Source organism: Lagopus leucura, unplaced genomic scaffold (assembly GCF_019238085.1).
Source record: "Lagopus leucura isolate 7727_CA_CO unplaced genomic scaffold, USGS_WTPT01 Super-Scaffold_73, whole genome shotgun sequence".
Classification (NCBI taxonomy): domain Eukaryota; kingdom Metazoa; phylum Chordata; class Aves; order Galliformes; family Phasianidae; genus Lagopus; species Lagopus leucura.
Genome location: NW_024962252.1, coordinates 83,365,845 through 83,390,065, shown reverse-complemented (window position 1 = coordinate 83,390,065; position 24,221 = coordinate 83,365,845). Strand labels below are relative to the sequence as shown.

Genomic DNA, 24,221 nt, shown 5'->3' with positions numbered 1-24,221 from the left:
AACATATTTACTGGTAGCTAAGATTCGATTTTTATAGAAAAATAGGGTGGAAGCTTGCATCTTGGTGCAAAGGTCTGTGGACTTTGTGGCAAGATGGCTGCTCTCCAATGAGCTTAACACTAAATGTTATCTGAATCCATTACCTGATTAAATCATTCACCTTTCTTACGTAAGTTAGTGTGTGCATCAGCACTTATTTCAGAGAATATTTTAATGATAATGATACGTATCTTCCCTTTTGCCATATTTCTCCATGCTTGTGGGCCAACCGAACTTCTGAGCAATCACTTCCACCACGTCTTTCATTCTGTTGTAATGTCACTGTAGCTATAGCAGCCAAACAAGATGAGACAATAAAAAATAATCACACCGAAATCTGAGAACCAGAGAGACATTCAGAAGGATGCAGATGGTCCTATCCCTTTTACTGTCTCTAGTTTCCTTGCAGCATTGTATGTTACGCACATTTAGATTAGGGAATAAGAATGAGGTTCCTTATTTGTGCACGGCTTTTTCAAATATATCAGAAATACTCAAAAAGAGAGAGAGGGTTTAAAACAATACTGATTTGGTGCTATTGCCATTGCTCTCTATTTGTTATGAACAAACTTCTGAAAGCCCTAGCCCAACAATGAAGCTCATCCCAGACTGAAGCTAAAAGCACATGAGTTCTCAACTAGTGAGTGATTTATTGTAATGATTTATTTTAATGTCTCTGGAAATGATTTTTTTTAAACTGCTGTGAAAGTAATTTAGTTTCAAAAACTTCAGAAAATGAGATATTCTATGTGTTCATTAAAAAAAAAAAAAAAAAAAAAGGCAATTATCCATGCTATCTTGGAAGAATATATCAGAATTGGCCTAGAAAGAATATCAGTAGGAGCTGAATGCAAGTGGTTCAGTCTTTCTTACTTGGACAACCCTTCAGAGACTTCCGGGTGACAGGGAGTCAGTTCTGTAAAAAGGTGGAGTACCTAAGTCTCATGCTGTTGATTCTCCCTTGAGAGGATCTAAATGGCCTTGATTCCTCTTGACTCCACTGGAATTCAAAGGTACTTGAACCCTTACAAGTGGCATTCAAACCCTACTAGTATCAGTGGCATAGTGAAAAATATGGTGTTTTTTATAATGTTGGAAAACCTAAAACAAGCAGCTAATGCAATAATGTCATGCGTTCAGACAAACCAGCGTCGCCTTTATGTTTTCATTTAAAATCTCTGTTCACATTGCTTTTAAAGAATACAAGAGAACGTGATGAAAATACGATTTAGAAGTTCTGAATAGATTATAATTCAGAAGCATATTATAGTGGCTTGCTTTAAGCAACACAATTGAAAGATAGTTGTTTAAATTAAAATATAGTAATTTTAAGTTGACAGAATCCCTTTGTCAAGTAGTAACTTACAGTGTAGAACAATTAAAAAAGTGGCTGCTTTTCCTGAGTTTCTTATTTTAACAGAAGAGGCAGCACAAGCACTAGAAGCATGAGCATAATCCATCATATATGGCCCTACCATCTTAATTTTTAAAATTTATTTATTGAGTTTTTGAATGGAAATACATTTGAGAACTGAATTTTTGAATATTCTGACACTGTGCATATGTGAAATTGTTCCTCGTCTAGTTGAAAAGTAGAGAATACAGTCATCTTCAGGCTTAATCAGCCACAGATACCATGTAATAGAATTCATAGATTTATAATTTCTTGAGCTATCTACAGTATCACATGAATCCATTTAAGGGTTTGTCGGCCCAAACTAGGTTTGGTTAGGTTCAGATCCAACCTCATTTCAGTCTCACCCCTTTTCTGAAGTAGTCATAATTAAATTCAGTTGAGTTTTGACTCCAAAGTAAAGACCACAGTCTAGAAGAACTGAAAGATTGACCTGAAAGAAATTATTTTTATTTTCCACAGTTGATCTTTGCTAAGACATGCAAACAGCAAATGTGTTTTTGAGTCCTTTTGGGGCTTTTTCCTCTCCTTGTAAGTCAGCCTGTCATTCTTTAGTTCTATCACCACCTGCTCTTTCTCAGTTTCTCTGAATGTCTTCTCTTCTGATTGGATTACTTATCAGAGCATCACCTAACACAGCATTATTCAGTCTGTGTTGGCTTGGTTTCTTCTGTCTCATTGCAAGACTTTTATTAATTCCCAGAACGCCTGTTGCTGTAATCACTGCTAAGTTTTCACATTTGTCAGTTCACAAAAGGCATGAACCCAGGAAAATAGAGCAATATGTTGGTGTGGAGGGTAAACTTTAGTGCAGAAAAAACTTAAATCCCGTTGTGCAGGGGAGCCACTGATAACACTTGATTTTTAAATATAACGCTTTTAAAAATAGATACTCGATTGCAGGATTTCAAAGAGAGAGATTGGGTGATAAATGAGTCATTATTGGATATAAATAGATAGTGAAATCCACCTCTATGAGTAGTTTATATCAAGGAATTTATTGCATAGAATGAATAATTAGTTCCCCCATATCCTTATTTTTTTCTTTTTTTTCTTCTGGATATGCATTTCCATACAGTACAGATTTCAATACTGATAATGTCACCATTCCTTCTACTGTTTTTAAGTGCTCAGGAATAGCTAGAAGACACATTTTCAATCTGTATCTTTTTACAGCCTGTATCTCATCATTCCTCACCTCTTTTATTCTAGAGATTTTGTGGGCAGATTCCAGTAGTTCATATCAATCTGTTTGCGTCTTTAGCGTTAAATGTCAAAAGTCACAGCGTGAAAAGGGAAATAAAGCTGCTAAGATTTTGGTGTCTTCATCTTCTATTCTTGTCAGTATTTCTGGAAGAGAGAACTTTGTTTCTGCCTATCCCGCAGATGGCAGCCAGTTCCTACAGCCAGCTCTGTGGTCAGGTATCTGTGAGATCCCTCATTTGTAAGTGCTGATGACAAGAACTTCATTTGGGAGAGAGGCCAAGGTATGAGGTCTCTGCTTTTGGTGGCTTGGCCTTTGTCCTGGCTCTAACTCCTCCTTTTACTGTGAGGCCCCCAGTCTGCTGACCCATGTCACAGTCTCTTCTGCACAAGCAATAGTTAGAAGGGCCTTGATTCTTCTGGCTAAGTCCAGTTGGTTGCCTGGCTCATAAAGCCATCAAGTGTGTCCTTGTTTCAGTGAAGTTTTACTATAACCCCATGTCTCATCCAGATAACCTCCGAACCTCATGGGGAAAATATGGTGTGTTGGCCAACTTATCCTTGAGCTGTCTGCAAAGATCTTACAGTTTGAAGCATCTGAAAATAGTGAGCAGGTTATGCAGCATTAAGTTTTAGCAGCTAACTTGCTGCCTAAAGATGAAATGGCATTATTTTTAGTGAGTTAGTTGCTTTTGGAAGGCTTAGGGTGCTGGAAATACTTTCTCATCTTGTGGCAGAGATGATAATATTTAAAAAATCAGCAGAAAAGGAAAAAAATTTGAAATACCCATCAGTGAATGAGGAGAGGAGAGGGACTTCAGCATAAATCCCTTTATATTTTTATGATGAAGGGCAGTGTGTTTGGGGAGTGAAGATTTGACATATATTTTTATTTTCAAATGTCATCCTAATTTGCATTACTCAGCCCTTTAGCTGCCAGACTGTAGAAGTCCATTATGCTACTGAAAGGAATATACAAATTATCTTCTGGCACTTCAGGCAGGAGTTTTACTTATCCGCTGTTATTCTATCAGTCAGCAAGCTGCAAGATTCTATTAAGCAGTAAGTGAGAAAATTATATTGCCTGCAAACTAATTGTACAGAAGACTCTGAAATAAGTAATCAGCGCCCAGTCCTTCCTGAAAACCAGCCAGGAGATATTATAAATTGCTCTATCACTCTTGTCAGCCTGCTTTAAAGACTCCAAACTGCCATGTTGATCTCATTCATTGTTTAACGTGACAACCTTTCCAGCTAGTGACAGAACTGGTCAAACTTGTATTCTTATTAGCTGCTCAGTTTCAGCCTCTAGCACCATGCACAGAGCAAGTAAATGGCTGAACTTCCTTCTAAATCCTCCTGGGTTGTACAGATTGCCAAATGCTTGAATAATTTCTGTTTATTATATTGTATGGAAGAAAATAAGTAATTAGGAGAGCATTGATGGCCAAGTAAATTTATTTTTATAAAAGTAGATCCACTAAAACTTTGGAGTTAAAACATATTTCTAGTATCATACATATAGGTCACTCTGAAAGTAATGCCTCCTATTTATTTCCATAGAAACAGCACAATAACACTGTTTGATAGAGGGAATTCTCAGCTGCAGAACACTTTGTCAGCATAGTCACCGCCATTACTTGTGCATTTTTGCCAGCAATGAACAAAAGCCTGCATGTTTGTAAAAATCTGTATGACTGTCCAGAATGTGGCGTGTCTTTCACCTCGCTGTCACTACTGTTGGTGCTCATCATCCAACACCTCTGTGTGCTCACAGCCACTGTTTGGCCTGCATAAATGTTCAGCAAGCATTGATGAATGTCAGTGGTTGCTATTTTTTCCACATGGAGGAATTTAGCAGCACACCTTTGCTTCATATGCACTTCCATGTCAGACACCATTTTGTCAGACTGCCCCAATGCTGCCATCTGTCACATGGCAACAACATGTAATGGGATATTGGTGGGAAGGTTCAGCCTCTAATGCCATACCACCTTACTGCTTTTAAAGTCATGAGCCAACATGATAAAATAGGTGATCTTACTTTCAGAGCAGTCCTCATATTTTAACAGATGTACCTATTAAAAATTCCCAAATGGGTGTTTTTTTTGTTTTGTTTTCTTTTAATAAGAAAATCTCACTAACAGAAGTAGGGAAAGTCAAAGTCTGTCTGTGCTGATAGTTGATAAAATTCTGCATTCATATGTGAATTGGTAACACAATTTTAATTTCCTTGAACTCTCATTGCACTCTAGCCTTATTTTGAAAATCAGAAATACTAGGAGGACCAGATAAGATGGTCCTGTTGATAAGATTGAATAGTTGTTGCAGCTATAAATCTGGTTACTGTATCTCCTCTGAGTTCATTGGAGGAACTCTTTCCAACATCTTCCAGGTTTGTTTTCTAACATCAGTAATAAGGATGCAGTGTCTGCTGTAAAAAAAAAATAAAATAAAATAAATATATATATATATATTTGAAGTAGAGCAGCCTGAATTTGATAATAAAAGATTAATCATGCTATAGACCATTGATTGCTGTGGTTTTCAGAGTTTTGAGTAAGGCTGAAATTGCAGGTATGGATTAGAAGAGTTTGCATAGGAAAATATGCAATCTTCCAAAATTTTTCTGGTTTTCAGTATTGCTTTTTGATATCAGCTCCTGGACTTTTGTCCTAGGGAATGTTCTGCTTGCCTCTGTATTTGCCATGCTATGTTATAATCTGTCTGGATTTTGATCACAGTAGTTGTTGACCTTGTGCAAAGATCGTCTTTGATCTTGTGTGAAACACATTTGATTGCAGGTTTCTTTTTTTTTTTTTGTAATTGGGGATAGTAGTACATACATTACTATGGTATTATTAAGTTATCTATTACAACTAGATAAAATCTGTGAAATGCTTTGAAGATCTCCATGCGTAGTGGTTGTGCCTTACTGATAATGTCTCACTAGAGCATGAGAAGATAATGTATTTTCTTTTTTTTTCTTTTTTTTTTTTTTAGAAGACATTACTATCTTTTCCTACTCATGCTTCTAGAAGTATTATTTTTCTAGTTTTGTTAATGCATTTGAGAAGGCAGGTCTGCAGGAGCCATTCCACCAAATTTCCTACTCACCGTATCCTTCAGTTTCTCAAATGTCTGTCTTCTCAGGAGTTGAAGAAGGAGAAGAATGCTAAACTGAAGTTTTAAGTTTTGTCAGTGAGAGCTGTTTGTATTCAGCCATGCCAAGATCCGTTTTACTTGCCAACGTTGCTGCTTCAGCCATGCAGCATGTTTAGGAGAAATAAAACCTGCAAAATATGTTGGTTTTGTTGGCAGAACTTACTGTGCAGACCTCCGTTATCATAAATACTTAACCAATTTTCAGTAGATGTAAGTGGTTTAAGTATTACTTCCTATTGAAGTAGCAGTTGCTGAGCATTTGAGTCTTTGTACAATCCTGCAATCCACTAATGTGATATTTAATGAGGAGACATCAGTCTGGAGAAAGGTAGTCAATATAAATCAGTGTTTACAAAGTGTGATTAACTCTGAAATATTTCATCAATGCTGTGGTCCCAGGCAGACTCTATGCTAATTATTAGAACCTGCACATGTTTCAGGGGACTTCAATGGACCCTGAGTGCAGCAAACACGGAGCAGCAAAATTGCAATTATGCTCGGACTGTCTCTGATGACAATTTATGCATTTGGTGTGATGACCTCCTGCTTCCCAAGAGGGCAATAAACAGAATGCATTTTCATTAAGATACTAATGCACTTAATCACAGGGGGAAAGGGTTAGAAAGTAAAGAAATACCTTTAAAGCAAGATGTGACAGGCTGATGGGGAAGACACTTTATTTAAAAGTCAGTTTCGTGATAAAACTTCTGACTGCTACAAAGTCTGTCATACTGAATGTAGTCATGAGCAATAGGGTGCGTGGCTAGGCAGAAGAATAAGCTGAGCTAAGCTTTTATGAAGAATGCAGCGGTATCAGGACAAAAGAGAATAGATGCTTCCTAATTTGGACTTGGATTCCCAAAGACATGATTTGTAAATGGTATAAAGAAAATGATTTATGCATGGCCTTCCCATTATTTTTCAGACTTCTTATTTTCGAGGATTACTGCTATGTATTAGTAATAATAAAAAAAAAACTTGCATCAGTGCTTTGCCACAGAGGCCTCATTTTTAAGAATCTAGCTTGTGCTTGGTCTTACGGAGGGAGGGTTGGGAGAGAGGCAAGCATCTCCTGTAGTTTTTGCTGTTCTAATCATCTGAGGATGATCCTGTTTCTGATGCCTCTCAATAGAAGAACTTCATGTGAAGTGCAGACAGATAGGAGTGTTTCCAGGCAAGGAGATCTGATGCACCAGTGGTGGGGCGTGCTGGGCAGCGATAGCAGTGGGCAGCGATAGCAGCGCAGCCAAGTCCTGTCTGATACAATGCAGTTCTTGGAGAAGAGTGAAGTCCTACAAAATTTCTTCCAGATCTTTTTGAAATAAAACGTAACAGTCATCTTGTATTCTATCCAAAGAAAGGCTGATGACATCTGCAAATAACAGGAAATGAAGAGTGCTGATGTTAGGAGCCTTTGTATGTTTGGCTTGATACATCCCACCAGCAGGAGTAACCGCTGTGAAGGATTTTGCTTGAGACTGTGCATGGATCTAGATATGAACTCAATTAAGATTTTTTTAAAAATTATTATTGTTTTTAACATATAGCTGTCTAAATTAAAATATTTTGTTGTCTAACTTGGTTTCTTTTTACTTAAAAGATAATTTCTTTTTGTACAGTTGTTTATTCTTCATGTATTCCAAAATTAAACCCAACAGCAATGGTGTAAGTACGCTTATATCTGCTCTGTTGGCTGTTCGTTTATTCTGAATACCTCTTTTTCTCTGGGCTTTCTATCACAGGTAACATAGAATACAGCTGCCCAGCAACAAACGAATGTGAAATCACAAAGCGCAGACGCAAGTCCTGCCAAGCCTGCCGCTTCATGAAGTGTCTAAAAGTTGGCATGCTGAAAGAAGGTAAGAGTGATCAAGTCAATACCTATCTCTGCAAACGCATTCAACAACTGTAGAGCAATCAGGAAAGAAGAGATAGGTGAGAGTTCTGATCGGTTATTGTAAAGGCAATTTTCAAGTATACTTGCTCTTCCTGACAGTCTTAAATGTCAGCTAAGGAATTGTGGTGTATCTACATGGAATGCGTCTTCTCTGGAACATTTATTCTTAGCTGAAATACAGAAAATGTGCCACAGCATTCACTTTCTTTCAGTAGATAACTATTAGAATGATCATCAGGAGACATCCTCTCATTTTTCTTAAAACTTTTACTTTGTGACTTTTCAAATATTTATTTCTTTCATTATTATTATTATTATTATTATTATATTTTTTTTTTTTACCTTCTGTTAGTCTCTCTCCCAAATACAGCAGAACTATACACTGTGCCCTCTTCTCCCCACTTCTGCTTATTCTTAATGCCATCATGACAAGTGAAAGGGTTATCTCTCAATTAAACATACATAAATCTTGAGCATATCTGCAGAAGTTGTTGTAACTGCACTGCAGCAAATGCCGGCATACAGAAGAGGAGAATCCACCCCTCTTTTTTTTTTTTAAGCATGTGAAAACCCCTGCCCTCAGTGTAAGTATGCATTGGGTGCTTAATTCTTCAGTTACGTTATGAAGATATTTACTAACAGATAAACGTATGAAAATGTTTCCAAGAAGCTGTGCTATCCTACTTGGAACCTAATTAATGTGTTTTATAGAATAAGATAATTCCTAAAATCTTGGTTGCCTGCCATGCATTATATTAATGTATTTGCAAAAACATTTTTAATGTGCATATATTGTATGTGTTATTATCATGGTGCATTGTTACTACCAAGAAGGAATAGCAGAATACATTTCATACTTCTGAGCTCCATAACCTTTTAAAATAAAGTCAATATAATGGTCTCTAAATATTGTCTTCATTGGAAAGTACTCTGTGCTAAGTAACCACTTCAAAATAGTCCCTTACAGTTTTGTTTCATCAGTGCTTAAAATGTTGGCTTTAATAGATGGCTAATTTTTGCAAATTATTTGATGGTAATTTGAAACGTTCAGGTATGCATCTGTTGGGTTAAAATTCAGGAACAACATAGACCAATGGAGAGATGATGGGCAAATTAGGTCTATCACGCACCTACAGACATATTCTTATTGGATTATACTTACTAAGAATAAACCTTGTTCTGTACAACTGCTTTGGCAGACGCTGGGATCCTTTGAGCCAAATCCTGCTGTCCTAAGTCTTACTTGAGCAAAACTGTCAGATTCAATGGGGATTTTGAGCCAGTAGGAAAGGCAGGATTTGACCCTTTCTTCCAGTGGTGGTGGGTGAGTTCCTCATTTGCCAGGAATCCTGATGTAGCTGACAACTAAGTAGTTGTTTAAAGCTGTGAAGCTTACATAAACAGTAGAATGAAAGGTGCATTTCAACATGGCACCTTTTGAAATGACCTGTGCTTAACATCTTTTTGGTAAGTTCGTTGTCCCGTATCACTAGCAGCCTAATACAGATATGTTGAACAACCTGATTGGAAACAGAGCAGTGCCACTAAGAGTCCATACAGGTGAACCGATTCAGCCTTCTTTTAAATTTTGGGGATAGAATTGCATGTCCTTTAACACACACACTTGAAAATCTAGTTTGTGTGTAGCTTCTGGGTCTGCATGAGGAAAGTTAGTGTCTATTCTACAAATGAGTAGTTATGTCAGTTATTAAAGTTCTGCGCAGCAGTGCTACTTCTATGCACGTAATTTTAGTAAGTGAAATGAGTAGAGAATTCGGAATCAAGTGATTGGACTTTTTGCATAAATGATAACTGAGGAATAGTTTTCTTACTCATTACATAAATGGTCCACCCTAAACAGACATATCTTTCTGCAATGATGAACTAATTCTTTTAAAGGGAGTGTTCCTTTGTTAGCCCAACTCCCTAACAAATCTTCCACTCTTATTGTGAGTCTTTCTATTAAAACATGCTGAGATTCCTACTTATTTTTAATCAATGGGTCTCTGTATTTAGGAGTGAGTTAGCTTATACTCTTTTCAAACAATGCTTACCTACAATCTAACATGGTAACTTAAAAGAGCTAGAAAGTGGGTTTTGTTTTCCTGTATGCTTTCGTGGTCACTTCTACTTTTGGAACAGTGCTGATTTGTGCTACACTAATAGAACTTTTGGAATACATTTGGTTTGTTGTTGGATGGAGAGACAAATTGCTCTTTTTTTTGTTGGATTTTTCTTTTTCTTTTTTCTAAATGTATGCTAATGTCTGAAGATTAGTTTTTTCACTTCGGATTTTAAAACATCCTTTATGCACAGAAAGTAAAGAAAGATGATATACCTCTTTCTTTTCATGTGTAAAGTGGTGTAAATTTATTGGTTACTATGGACTTACAGCAGGCATTATCTCAGCTCAGGGTATCTTAAATGTTTCTTTATGTATAGACAAGGATTTCAGTCCCATGCTGCATGTCAGAGATCATGCGGCAGTAAATCTATTCAAATGTAAACCTGTTCAATTCAATTACCAGTTTATAATAAAATTTGCTGCTACAGCCTCCACGTTTGTCACAGCAGTCTCTACATGTTGATGGCACAGCATGCCTGGAAATTGACAGCCTAAATCTATTTAAAAAAAAAATTTAGTTTCAGACCTGAAATAAAATCAAGTTTAAGCAGCTTTGAGAGAAGCATCATATTCCTTACAAGAACTTCTGCACATCTGCCAATGTGCATCTTCTCCATAAGCCTTACCCTATTGGTGGGGAGATTTTTTCTAGGAATTTTCCCTAATAAGCATTTTTTAGTATAGTCATAAGTGAAACAATTATCAGACATGATGCTTCTTTTCTTGTTTCGAGAGAATTTATTAGTTTGTCATTTTGTGAATTGTCAAATGAGATTCCTTATATAAATCACAGTACATAGAATAGGATCCTGAGCTTTGTTTTAGCTCTTTGGACAAGGTCTGAAAGCCGTGTTACTCACAGCAACTATGTCTGTAGTTACTTTCTCGTGTGGTAGTTATGTGGTAAGTCACTTCCTGGGGGAAGATGTTCTTACTTTTCATCCGGCATCCACTCTTCTGTGAGAGACCTAGTTCGAATTTTGGGGCACTGGGGCCATTGGTAAGGACTTAGAATATTCATCATGAGTAAAACCAGGTGAAGCTGGGCATTTTTGCTCCCATTCTCGATGATGTTGATGAATCGTGACCAGCAACACCTACATCAAGATTCTTAATTTAGAAGAACTAACATCCCCAACAGTTTAGGTCAGAAGCTAGAGAAGGAAAGGAAAATAAATGTAGTAGTGTGGTGGTTTGAGGTGGGATGGAAGTCATGGTTTCTGCTCCTGTTGAGTGGTACAAGGACAGTTCCACAGGTGGATTGAGAGGGAGCAGTTCATTCTGTTGTAACTTACAGGCTCTCACTTGAAAACATAAGTCTAGATGGACTGAGATTTTTAAGTATGCATTATGCTTTATACTGAAGCATTCCATAGATACTAACAAGGTTTTAAGAACATGACAAATAAAAATGTGTCATGATTTCTTTTGTTTTCCTAGGTAAAGAATACACTTTACTCAAGGAAGAAATTTTAAACTCTGTTTTTAATTTCATTTCAGTAGTATGAGAGATAAAATTTTCAAGGATCACAGTTGTTCTTAAATACAGTTTCTTTGATATGCTTATGTTTTGATACATTGCCTATGATTTCCCATAGCAGAGGAAACAGCATAAAGATACTTGTGTAGTTTAGGCAAGAACATTTAAAATGTATCCCTAGAGGTTTCTCTAAGTAACAATATAATTGCTGAAAAAGGAGGTGGGGAAGGGAATTTTCCCCTCTTTTTAAAAAATCAGCGCCATTTTAAGCCACTTTAAGCCATTCTATAGTTTTCAGTACTGTTGTTTAGTAATCAGTCTTTTAAATTTGGCCTTTCAGACACTTCAGAAGCCACCTGTTGCCTTCAGGTGGTAGAATTAAATCTGTGTTCATGTGCAGGAATAGATGATTTAGCTATTTTCCTTTTTATAAAGCTAGTTGGAATGAAATTGTGGGCAGACATCTGACATTTATTTGTTTGTTTAATTGTTCATAAGTCTGCTTGAATTCTACTTTCTGTTTCCCATTAGCTCTTTATGCCTTTTAATTCAATCTGCATGATTGGCTTACCAGAATGCGTCTGTGTTGGAAAATGCTATTCCACATTTATCACATTGCAGTGTTATAATAGCTACCCACCTAAAATAATTCCACTGGAGTAATTATTCCAAAATAAAATTACTTTTTATTTCAGGTACAGTATTCTTAGAGCTATTTTCACAAGAAGTTATTGCATATGTTTCAGTTTTCTCCACGGAGACAAAACCACAGCCTCAGTTTTATCTGTTCCTGTACTGTAGCTGCATTCAGAATTATAGTTAAGAGGGAAACCCATTGGGCAGCACTAACACAGTTTGATTACTGGAAAAAAATGTGTCCAGTCATAGCTCTTACTAGACAGTAATAGTTTATACTTTTTAAAGCACTGTTGATACTGAAACACCTCCTTTATCTTTGATGTCTGGATGTTTTCAGATTTTTGTAGGTTTTTTGTTTGTTTGTTTGCTTGCTTTGAGGCAATTGATGTTCATTGCTTGTTATTACAGAAAGTGTAGCTTGTAAGTGAGTGATACATAAAGAAACAAATTCAGTTTTATTTGGAAAGAATGTATCATACCAGAGTGAAATAGCAAAAGTTTGTTTTGATTCACATAAATGTGCTTCTGTTTTCCTTTTGGAAAACATTTATTTTAGCTGATAAAGATGGGCATCAGCTACTTTGCACCTTGTTAGAATAGACATGATGGTAGAAGTCTAGCTTAATTAGTCCACTTATTAAAAATGGGAGGTCAAATCCGTACTTAGTAGAAATGAAGCTGGTGGCTGCTCCAGTTTAGCAATCTATGTTACGAGGAAATCAGAGTATACCTGTAGTGTTGCTAGTCTGTTAGCATTCCCCCTCCAAAAATGGATAGAAACTCTCCAATGTTGTCGTCTGGCAATGCTGACTTCAGATTAAGATTTCAGTAGTTCAAGTACAAGGCTATATTTTTTGGAGGGGCGCAGGTATTTTCAAGCATAAATTATTGTTATGCAAATACAGCTGTATGGCTGTATTTTGCTTGTGTTAAGCAGCAGATCAGATTAAATTATCGCATTGATCCTTTCTGGTTTTGACAATCCATGAAAATGGATCTGATACAGTAGGGAGAATAGACAGTTTGAGTTTACTCTTACAGGAAGAGGTGCATGATATGCACAGAAAGAGATTAATGGCTTCTCTCTAAAAATAATAAGTAAAACTGAGAAATCCTCTTTGTAACTAAAAATGTGTTATCACCTATGTTTTGAGGCTTGTGAAAAAGCTTGCTTAATAGAATTCCTGCTAACAACATCTCCTTTGAAAAGACCTGTATATAAGACATTGCCAAGGTAAATTTCTCTCACAAGTCTAATACCATTAGACTGTGAAGAAGAAAGCAGAAATTATTGTGGAGGAAGTTTTAGTTACTGCTGCCTTCAGAAATTAGAACAAAGGGAAAGAGAAAGCATTAATGGTATTCAAAGAAAATATTTCTGTACAGGATGACATTTAGTAGAACTGTGTTGACCTCAGTGATATTTCTTATGCTCTCAATTGTAATATTACACTTAAGGAGTTCCTTCATTAATGTAGGATATTAAACAAAGCTCCTGTGTTATCACATTGTGAGATAACACAGTGTGCCTTTTCTTGAAATCTCTTCTTCATATCAACCCTTTTTTGTGTTTCCATGAGTTATGGGGGAGTTTGGATTCTGCTACAGGTATTTTTGGAAGTCTTTCTCACTCTTCCTTCCTTCACACATTTGCTTTCCTCCTCCTCCTTTCTTTCCTCTTCTTCCCCTCTTTTTCTTCTTTTCCCCTTTATTCACCCTCTCTTCTTTTGCCTCTTCCCCTTTTCTTTCCTTTTCTTTCTTTCATTCAACTTATGCCTGGTTTTAATATATACTAGGATCTGTTAAATCCCTTTGGAAGCAATAGAAACTAATCTCTAAGTGTTGTTGGTGCTCATAAGAAGGCTTCTTTCCTCCTAACCAAAATGTGGCCTGATAGCCCAGTTCAGACATTAGAACTGACAGCCTAATTTGTCTGTCTTAAAACATGGCTCTTGACTATCTACTCTCTGTAACTGATGAGGAAGGACGAACTATTCAACTGAAAGTTAGTGTTTGTAACAAGCTCAAGCAGCTAGCATTTCTGTTCATCCTTGAAAAAATTACTGAAGGAAAAGCAAACATTGGAAATGGGCATGTTCTTTCTGGGTTTGGAAATCACATTGAAATATCTCTGATATGGAGCAGCTGTCAGCCTGCAAGAAGTTCTCATGGTGCTCATGGTATGGTGTTGTTCCTGTAGGGCTTAGAGTCTGATGCAGAGCACTTGCGGTCCCCTGATTTCATTGGAAATGAAAGAAACAAGTTCCAGTAATTCACTGGACACAAGTTTTATGGACAGATTTCTCTCTTTAATGGATACAGGGTGTTGTTGTTGTTCTTTTATACAAATGCTTCATTTCTATAAGAGGTGGTATAAATTAATATACAGAAAGCAGTAGGGTTTGTTTCTGTCTGAGGACTGCCTACATTTCTTGGCATCCCATAGATTTATGAATGTACATTTCTGGAGGCTAGCCTAGGCAGACCTCGGGTCAAAGCGATTGCTGGCCCAGTCATCTGCAGGTTACTTGGAGTGAGATGATAGGCTTGGTTCTAATTTCTAATCCCATCACCATCACCAGTCCTGGTGACTGCAGTTGTTTTCAAGGGTCAGGTATATGCAAAAATACATTTGACCTATGGTTAGTTATTGTTTTGTTATTAAAGATAATGAGTATAAAAGATTTTGAAAGGACTGAAGTCTGTGTTATTTTTCTTAGAGCATGTATCTTACCTTTTACTTCCTCAGAGTTAGAAAGAGTAGATTCAAATATCCACTTAAATTAGAATACCATAAAAATTAATAATTTTAGGATGAGAAAATATAATTAGCGCATCGAAGATTGCTGAATAACTGAATATCCCCATTTGTCGTATCTTCTTTTGAACCTAAAATAAGAAAGCAGTATTGTTCTAATTTCCTAGAAATTATTCCATTTAGATATTTGGTGAACTTAGTTCCTGTGAACATTTACTTATGCACTGAAAGTACAGTGACAGCATTATAAGTGATAAAGCAGAGCTGAGTCTGAGGGATGTAGGTTTGTGCCTGTGGCGTCTTTTCCCATGAGCTCCCAGACAAATAACTGCCTTACTTTCTTGGTTTCTGCCACCCATAAACACATACATCAACATGGCACAAGCATTTATTGCAGAGTACTTGAATTCTTCTGTATGGGTCCTGCTCTGTATTAAAAAGGGGTCACATTGTAAAGTGTGTCATTAATGTTACATGTGTTCTTCACTCTTCTGTGTTTTCTGCTGCACAGACAACTGTACATCCCCTTCTTGAGGGGAAAATGTTTAGTGTCCCAAGCAGAAGGTACGTTAGCAGTGATACATGTGTATATCTCTGTAATTCTGCTTTGGAGCCAACCCCTTTTTGTATTTCTTTCTTCACTCACATCTGCTCTGTAGGACTTTTCAATGTGTAAAATCCTAGTAGAAACATCAAGATGTATAGATAGGATTATTTGGGATTGAAGTGCTGTAATGATGTAGGGATGTAGATGCTGCTAAGCAGAACCTGCATGGCAGATGTAGAGGCAGACTTTTGCTACTTGGGATGGATTGGCACCAAAAGGGTCAGAGATTTGGGAGCTCTCTTGGCCTGTTCACTCAGCCAAAGCAATAAATGAGTAGCCCTAAAGCTATAATCTGTAGTTGTCAACTCTGACCTCAAATAATGCAGTCCCTCAAGCATTTCACATTTCTAAATGTCTACTGTCCTAAGTAAGAATGTTCCAGTCAACGTGGTTTACTGAAGTGTTGATGTAACTGAGCCACAGTTTTCTGTCTGGCCAAAAATTGTCCTTTTTAAAGCTGGAGGTGTGTTTACCAGTGGGGAGGAAGTCTTTGTCACTTCTATTCACTAAGTCAGTTTGTGAGAGGGGAATATTATTTCATTTGCAATCTGTAATATGATTTTTGTGGTTGAAAATCAGCAGTCCAAAGTCTGAAATAAATGTCATCTTCAGCAGTGACTTGTCATTATGTCAGATTTTGCCATGCTTACCAGCTATTCTAATAATAGATCTCATCTACCCACCTTTCTTCTTTTTCTTCTTGTTTTCTTTTGAGTATTTCACAGAAAAGTGCAACTAAGTGAGGAGTCTGTTTCCTTCACAGAATAGTGACCTAATATAGCTATTAATCTTCATAAATGAAAAGCATAGCTTTATTTTAAGCTGCAAAAGTCTTTTATTAGATTAATGATTCTAGAGAAAGTCAAACACAAGCTATGTTAAATGTATTCTCATGCTGAATATCAGTATTTTCCTGTTTTCTCTTTATTATTCCAACAAAGTTAATATGCTTATCTGTTCTTCCAACCATCTGGTTTTAGTTCTAAGGATCATCAGGTATAAGCTCAAATGCCAATTTGCTATACAGTAATAGTGCAGCAGATCTGAACCCAACAATTTGTACAACTTGCTTCTGTAGAATTCTGTTACAGTCCATGTTAGAACTGTTAATTATTAAAATATTTAATTTAGAAAAATTAAAATACTTACCTTTTTCCCTCCATCTTTCCCTTCTGCTTTTTTCTAGCCAAGAGGTATTCCAGAACAGCTATTCTGTTCTTGGCTTTAGTTAGCCATATCAAAATTATTTATCACATTATCATTGCTCTTTGTCTCTTTATAATGTTCCTTTCAGTCCTGTGGGTGACTGACTGAGGAAGGCTTTCCAGATGGGTCTTGTCTTTCTTTCTGGTCTGAATCAATCAACAGATCTGTCTTAAATCATTTGGTAAATGGTTGTGCAGCTGCAGGGTGCTTTTAGTGACAGTCTACCAGATTGGGTTTATAGTTGTGTCCAAAGCTGATATTTCCTAGTTTCTACTTCAGTTTCATATTTTCTGTAATTCAACAACAGCTTAAGAAATGGGCTCCTTCGATTTCACTGTGTAACCAGTCCCAAGTGTCTACTGAAACATGAGAAGAGAAACATGCTATAACTCATCTGAATTACTGCATTTTTGAACATAGTGTGTTGAATCAGTTAAGATGAGATGATTTATGAGGTGACATAAATACACTTTGGATGCAGAATGAGGTACCTGCCCATGGATTATTGAATGTCAGGAGAGGTGTTGCTCTGAACAGTTTTTCAAGTTTACAAGTCATTTTCTGGTTTTCCTGTCAAACTTATAATGAAAGTGCTTAAGCTTCCAATTTCAAAACAGATGATATTGCTAAATATTGAAATGGGAAAACGAACATTTACATCAAAAAGTAGAAATCTATTCTGAAACATCAGTATAAATGTATTGCTTTTGGGAATTCTTTCTCAAAGATGTACCAGAAATGTTTCTGAGATCACATATGCACTCTCTAATTTATACCTCATCTGGAAGTGGAAGTTCTGTCTGTAATGATCTTACAATAAAGGCTCTTTTCAGTGGCTCTCAAGGACATCATCTCAAATACAAATTTCTGCTCAAAGAAAAGGCTGGATCACTATGAAGGATGGTGTGCTGGAGGTTTAGTCTGATGCTTTCTGTCTGACAGCATGCCCCATTGTTTGGTTGTGTGCAAGGTGCTGAGGAACCTGGTAATCAGAACAAATCCACAGACTAGACTTGAGATTCCTCTTTCTTCTCTTTTTTTATCTTCTCTCATTTTCTTGATTTTTCTATTCTTTTTTGTCATCATAGCACATCTGTATTGGAAGAATGCTGATGAGGAAATAGTTGCTGCAAGCAGATATCCTCTAGCCAGTCTTTTGCTGGCCAGTGGGAGAGAGAATCATTAATTTCCTGAGTTTCTCACTACCTGACCTGAGCTGTTTTGTGAGCACTGCCTAGGCTGAATGATTGTATTTCCTCCTGGGCATCCTGGTATTGCTGAAGATATCCATGCTGGCAAGACACTTCAGCTCATCTCTAATTAAAATACTTGTTATGAAGTATTCTTAAACACGGCTGCTTAATGAAGTTAGAAAAGAACATTTGGATGTGGAGTGCGAAGGCTTCCAGTGTTGGAGTTTATCCCTAGGGAGATTTGTGCAATCAGAAGGCATTCTGAATGCTAGCAGTCCATCCCATTTTGTTCCTATTTCTCTTCTCTAATTCCCTGCCTTTTTAATGCTGGCTAGCTGAAGCAAGTCTTCTCTCCCTCCTCTCCACTCTTCGCTCCCCGTTGATGGACTGGCTCACGACACGTGCCTGTAAAGTGGCTTCTTGGGAATTTGCAAGTCTTTGAATGTGTTATCTGATTAAAGGGATGTATGTGTCTTTAATTCTCATCTGCAGTTCCACCTTTGACCCCATCTGTTAAAGTGGAAAGGAGTTGAGAGTCAGCAAAGTCCCAGATTCAACCCAGATAACCTGCAGTGTGCATATCTGAATGCTTTAACTCTTTGGTTGCCCTGGAAAACTACAGACTTCATTAAGTATCAGGCTTGGCTGGAAAATGTGGCAGATCTGATGTGAGGCAGAGAATTGTTTTATTTTGTTGCAGTACTTAAGGGAGAATAGTTCAGTCCAGGCATACTTTTATATTACAGAAATGAACGAACATTTACCTGTTTGTGCAACACAAACAGATACAATGTCTTGTTAGTGGGTGTGGGTTTGATATATTCAAGAGATCAATCTCTTGCTTACAGAACAGAAGTGAAAGTTCAACCCCCCCCACATGTACTTCTTTTTGAAGAGGAGGCTGAATTCCATGAGTGGGAATAAAAATGCAGCTTTGGATGGGTTTATTAGTCACCCTGAAATAGCACAGCAGAATTCATTCAGTGTATAAAGTAGATTTAAAAAGTGGATGACACAGGTGTCGTTTTTATGATATTTTGCTACTGCTGTGCATTTTCTGCAGAACAGTGTGATTGTGACATTTCCTGTGTTTGCAGATGCTCAGCTTAAGTGACTAGAATACTCCCGTGCATTTGGATTTATGGATGTTTTCGTCTTTCCTCTGGTCATTTTCTGTCCTAGCTTTCAAAAAGTCATACAACAGTGAGGATTTTCAGTATCCCAAACCTATCCTCTTCTGTGAAAGCCAGAGCCAAATTCTTCCCCCACTTACATCTGTTCAACTCTGGTGGTTTCACGTATGCTGCATGGCTATAACAATGCAGCATTTGTCCTAATCTGCCCTTTATTTTTCAGTGGAGAGTGCGCACGTGCAAAGTGAACATAAACACATTAAGTTCAACTGCAAATAGAAAAACATAAACATATATATTGTATGTGTGTATATACACAAACAGAGATAAATAGCACACAGATAGGTTTGATAGTATATCTACTGTACATAATATTGTAAATGGTATCTTGCTGTGCTGGAATCTAGGCAATATGAGTTCAGTACTAAAGTGTTCAGGTTGCACCTGAGCTAGCTGGAGCCTGCCAGCCCCTGCAAGCCCACTGAGAGCATCTGTCTCGCCACCACCTTGCTCACGCTGTGTCCTCTGCAGGCTCTCCGATTCTTCCGACTATGAGCATAAATCATCCACCTGTCAGGAGCTCTAGCTGCCTGGATTATGCAATGCCTGCCTTCATTTGGAGATGGTGTGAGCAGAAGATTGCGGCAAATGGTTTGCATTCATTTTAATGCTGTTCCAGCATCTCTTCATCTTTAATGAGGGTTCAGGGTGGTGATGACGACTCCCTGAGACGATGAAGGTCCTAGAGACCCAGGCTCGCTTTATATGTTTGTATGGCCTAGTTTAATTTTATTTTTTTTTTCCCAAAGAAATGAATGGGCTGAAAATTGAGGCAGAGAACCGGGACTGCACAAAGCCAGCTGTCCACAGCTCTGTTTTTTGGCCTTGTAATACTTCCCTCCAGCTGAGCAATGAAGAATTTAAAAATCAGTCATGTTTAATGCTGATTGTCCATTTGTGCTCTCTAAAGCTGCATTGTGCTTAGCTGTCTTTACTTAAGTGTTTAAAAATCTTAGCTTTACAGTTTTATTTAGTTACAGGTATGTTTGGATTATACTATTAAGAGTAGAACACTCTGTTGTATATCCCAGATTTAAAATACAGCTCCCCTATTTAAAGCTTTCCTCACACTAAGAAAAAAGAAAACAGCTTACAGTAAAATTTCCTTCTTTTGCCTCGTTAGGCCTGAATTGATCAAACTCTTTATTCACACAAAATTTTAGTCATGAGCCAAAGTAAGAATAAAAGTGACTGTTTCCTTGTATGTGTAAGCAGAAGGAAAAGATGGAGGTTTGTGAGACAAAAGCAGTCCAGGTCCTCTCAAAGGCAAGCATTGGAGGTACTGAAGGTAAGTAGTGCTTTCATGACTGTGTCTGTCCCTAACATTGAATCTATCAGATTCCTGCAAGTACAGCCCTTTGTCTGTAGTCCTTACAGCTAACTCCGTGTTATTGTTTGCCTGAAAAACATTGAGTAGCACTAATAGTAATCATACAGTATACGGTTTGAGCATTAGTTAGTAGCGGGAGGAAATCCACATCTCCCATACCTTAGCACTTCAGGTTCACTACTTGACAGATCTTTAAGGAAACAGACTTGCTTACTAACTTTGAAAAACATTAAGCTTGTACAACATATTTGTTCTGTAGCAAATACTTCACGAGCTTGTCAACACTGTTTTTCAGAGGGGTGGTTATTTTTAGAGCCCTGTTGTGATACAGGCAGTAAGATCCTTTTTTGCAGAGATTCACCTGAGACAGAGAGCAAGAGTTGCTTTGAGGGAATTGCACGGTGTCAGTGGCATAGCCTGAAGTGGATTTTGCACCCCAAGGTCATTGTGTCATTCAGACATGGCTGCAAAACCTGGCTGCTGCCACCCCTTTCTCACCCAATGGCAGAGAGAGAAGGCTTTATTGTGGGTTGGGCTGGATTTTTTATTTCGCTTTATAACACTGCCTTATATGTGGATTCCTCAATGTGTTACTGATGAAAAGAATGGTAAAAGGTGGAGTCAAATTAAGGTCAGCTTTTGTCAGCAGGAAAAAAAGAAGTTTTGATGCACCTCTGTATTTCCTGTTGATATTAACTCAAAGTGTTACCAAAGTACTTGAAGATTTTCTCTCTATGGGCCTGTCCCCATCACCCCCTCACACCGAGGTCCCCCAGTTCTGGAAGTCTTACATAGCAAAGCACACCACGTCTCACAGAAAACCTGCTGAGAATTTCCACAGCTGGCAGTGGTGGGAGTTGAAGGTGGAATGTGTGGTGCTGCAGTCTGTGCCCCAGTCACGGATCGTAACGATACCAGAGAGCCCTGCAAACATGTGTGTTCTGCCCCTGTGAATTTCTGCCGGAGAATTTCATGCAATCTGATCAGAATTAAGTAGGACCACACAGAGCAAGGGAGATTTTTAATAGGCTGTTTGGAAAAGAGTGAGGACCCTAACGAATGAAGTGTATAGACTTTGAGATCTTTACTGTGAGCCTTATTTGCTTCTGGTAACAAGCTAACCTCCCATGCCATTCCCTCCCCCTCCAGTTTTAATTTGATGGAAAGCCAGCAGTGCTGCAGTTTTATGCAAAGCCTCCAGTGAACTCAAAAAGATTATTATTTCTCCCGTTGTCTTTACAGATAACTTTAAAATTTTATGCATCAGGACCCAGGATTATGTGAAAACACAAGTGCAACACAACACTGACAAAATCAGATGAAAAATCTCACTCTTTTAGCTGTGAAGAAATTAGATTTATCATCAGAAAAGCATTCTCTTTTCATTTTCTGAAAGGTGCTTTTTGACAGACCCTTTGCAGTGGACGTCATGCTCACAAAACATGCTGTCACAGGGCTATTTGAATATGGTGACAGGCTCATTATCATGTTGAAGACAACTGACAACACTGCAGACTAGAAATGGACAGGCTTGCCAATCAGCTGTTGAAAGGATTGCAGTTGAAATTGGGTTTTTTTTTGTTCTGAGAACAGTAGTACAAATTGACTACATTAATTCTTTTTATTATAGTTGCATACACTGTAGTTAAGGGTCCGTCACTGTTTCCATTATAAATCCCTGTTTTCAAGGGTTTATTAGTAGACCATAAAAAATGGTTGCTGTTGAAATTTTGCATTAAAAATATATATTACCCTAACAGAACAAAATTTCTGTGGTAACTGTGTGGAGGAGGGAGGGCAGAGAAGAGGGATTGACTGATTTTTAGCTGAAAATTGCATAAAGCTGAATGCATTATTATTTTTATAGCACCTTAGATGTCCAAAAGTTTTATAGACAGGTTTGTGCCTCGGGAGTTTACAATTTCAGGGTGCACTACTGCCAACACTCATTATGGGATGGGATTTTCCTCATAGCTTCATTGGAATTAGTAGAGCACCAAATATTATCTGCAGAAGTAGGTATTTGCAGACTCAGTTGAGTGGTCAAGCAGTCCTGAGCCAAGCCCTTTTTTTGTTGTTGTTGTTTTCTCGTAATGTAAAAATGACTAGGGTTTTTGTTTAATATTAATCCGGAAAGATAAACGATAACCTTATATTAAATGTCATCAGCACCAGGGAATTTTACGTATGTAACAATAATCTAATATGAAATGGTGTTGAATTCCACCAGGGTACTGTAGTTATATGAACTGGGGAAGTCAGTGGAATTTTCTGCTTTATCTGAAGTGTCAGTCCTGGGAATTCCTACACGTCCTTCAACCAAGAAACTTCCCAAGGTAGCCAGGTGCTGCACTTCGTGCCTCTTAGAATTTCTGCATCCATCTTCAATGGCACATGTATGTGCATACAGAAATTTCTGTTCTAATGGGTCTGAATTCTACTCATGGTTTAGATTATGAGTGCCCTAAGAGCTTAGTCATTCTCAAAGCTCACCTTCACATCTCAACATATCAACACAATCTGTGTTCAGAGTCAGTGTTCTTTGTAATGTTTTGCTTATCCTGCCACTAAGCCTCCACACCTGAAGGCTGAAGGCAGGCTACCAGGATGTGCGGATGGAGAGTTATGGCTTCTGGTTCAGATCCCAGCTCCTTTCTGTGGGCCATGTGGAAAAAGCCAGGCATTGTTGTATGTAGGAAGTGTATATCCTTTTGTTAGTTTGAGTAGTTAAAGTAAAAAGTGAGATATTGAATCAGAAAAACAAACAAAAAAACAAGTAGAGCCATCAGGTGTGAGAGCATTTATCACACTTTCTGAATCTTTTTGTATTCAGTAAGTATTTGGTGTGGAGCTGATCTGGAAAGAAGATGTGGCTTCGTCTACTGTATTCTTCTGAGATCTTTGCAAGGAAAAATAATTTTGTAGTTCTGTGGTGTCAAACATTTGCAGGCTTAATTGATGCTCATTTGATGTCTTGATTTCAAAGTACAATCAATTACCTTCCTGCATATCACTCTTCTCACAACTACAGTGATTGCGAAATTATGAATGTAAAAATGAAAGCCACTTCTGAAAATTAAGCCTACAGTCCTATTTGCAAAGTCAGAACTGTGACTCTCATAAATTACACCAGTACACAGTAGAGTATTGTACTGTCATATTGCCAGAGCTATTATCAAGCCAATTGCATGCATTCTTAAAATTTGTGAAACATTTACTGCTGCCCTCATGAAGTCACTCATATGTTTCCAGGAGGGAACTTACTAAAGATACAGCAACAAATATCAATTGTAGGACCTAAAAAGTTGTGATAGCTTGCAAATTATTAAGGAAGATATTTTTATCTTTCTTTTCATGAAACCACGACTGCACTGAATGAAGTTGATGGCTGGAGTTGATCTTGGGGCAGCCAGGCTTTCATGGAGAGGGTAACTAGTGGTTAAATCATAGGTCTGGAATCAAGACCAATTTCTGTTCCAGAACAAGTCATTTCTATGTTGTGTGCCTCCAGCAAAAATATAATAGATAAAATAATATGGAGCTATCTTACTAGCACGTTGTGAACTTATGGAATTAATATTTATGGAACACTTTGTGTTTCTTTGATAGAAAGTGCTATATAGCTGCATAGTATTGCAATAAAATCCTAAAAAGCAATCAATCCGGAGTTATTCCTGTTACACCTAAATACTGAAACGCCTTGTCATGGTAGTAGTAATAAATAAATAAATTAACAAAATTATAAACATATGATAACTATTAAAACTACCCACCAATTGCTTGGAAAGCCCTGGAATTCTAAGCTTAATATTTAAGATTAAGATTTTTTTTATGGTGATAGATCTTTTTTTTAATACTTCCCAAACTATATTTGTAGTTGAAGTCAAGCATAAAATAGTAACCCTTCGTGGCTAAAGGAGAGTGAATGAATATTTTCTTCCTGTGTTGTAAATTTCTTCAGAGAACACACAG

General features: G+C 37.5%; 1 protein-coding gene across 11 annotated transcripts in view; it reads left to right on the top strand.

Annotated features, from left to right (window-relative positions):
- Positions 1 to 24,221, top strand: part of ESRRG (estrogen related receptor gamma) — a 379,837-nt gene that overhangs the window by 266,432 nt on the left and 89,184 nt on the right. For all 11 annotated transcript variants that reach the window (XM_042895246.1, XM_042895244.1, XM_042895238.1 and 8 more), the window contains one exon: positions 7,564 to 7,680. In XM_042895246.1, the coding sequence (XP_042751180.1) occupies positions 7,564 to 7,680 (117 nt within the window). The remainder of the gene's footprint in view (positions 1 to 7,563; positions 7,681 to 24,221) is intronic.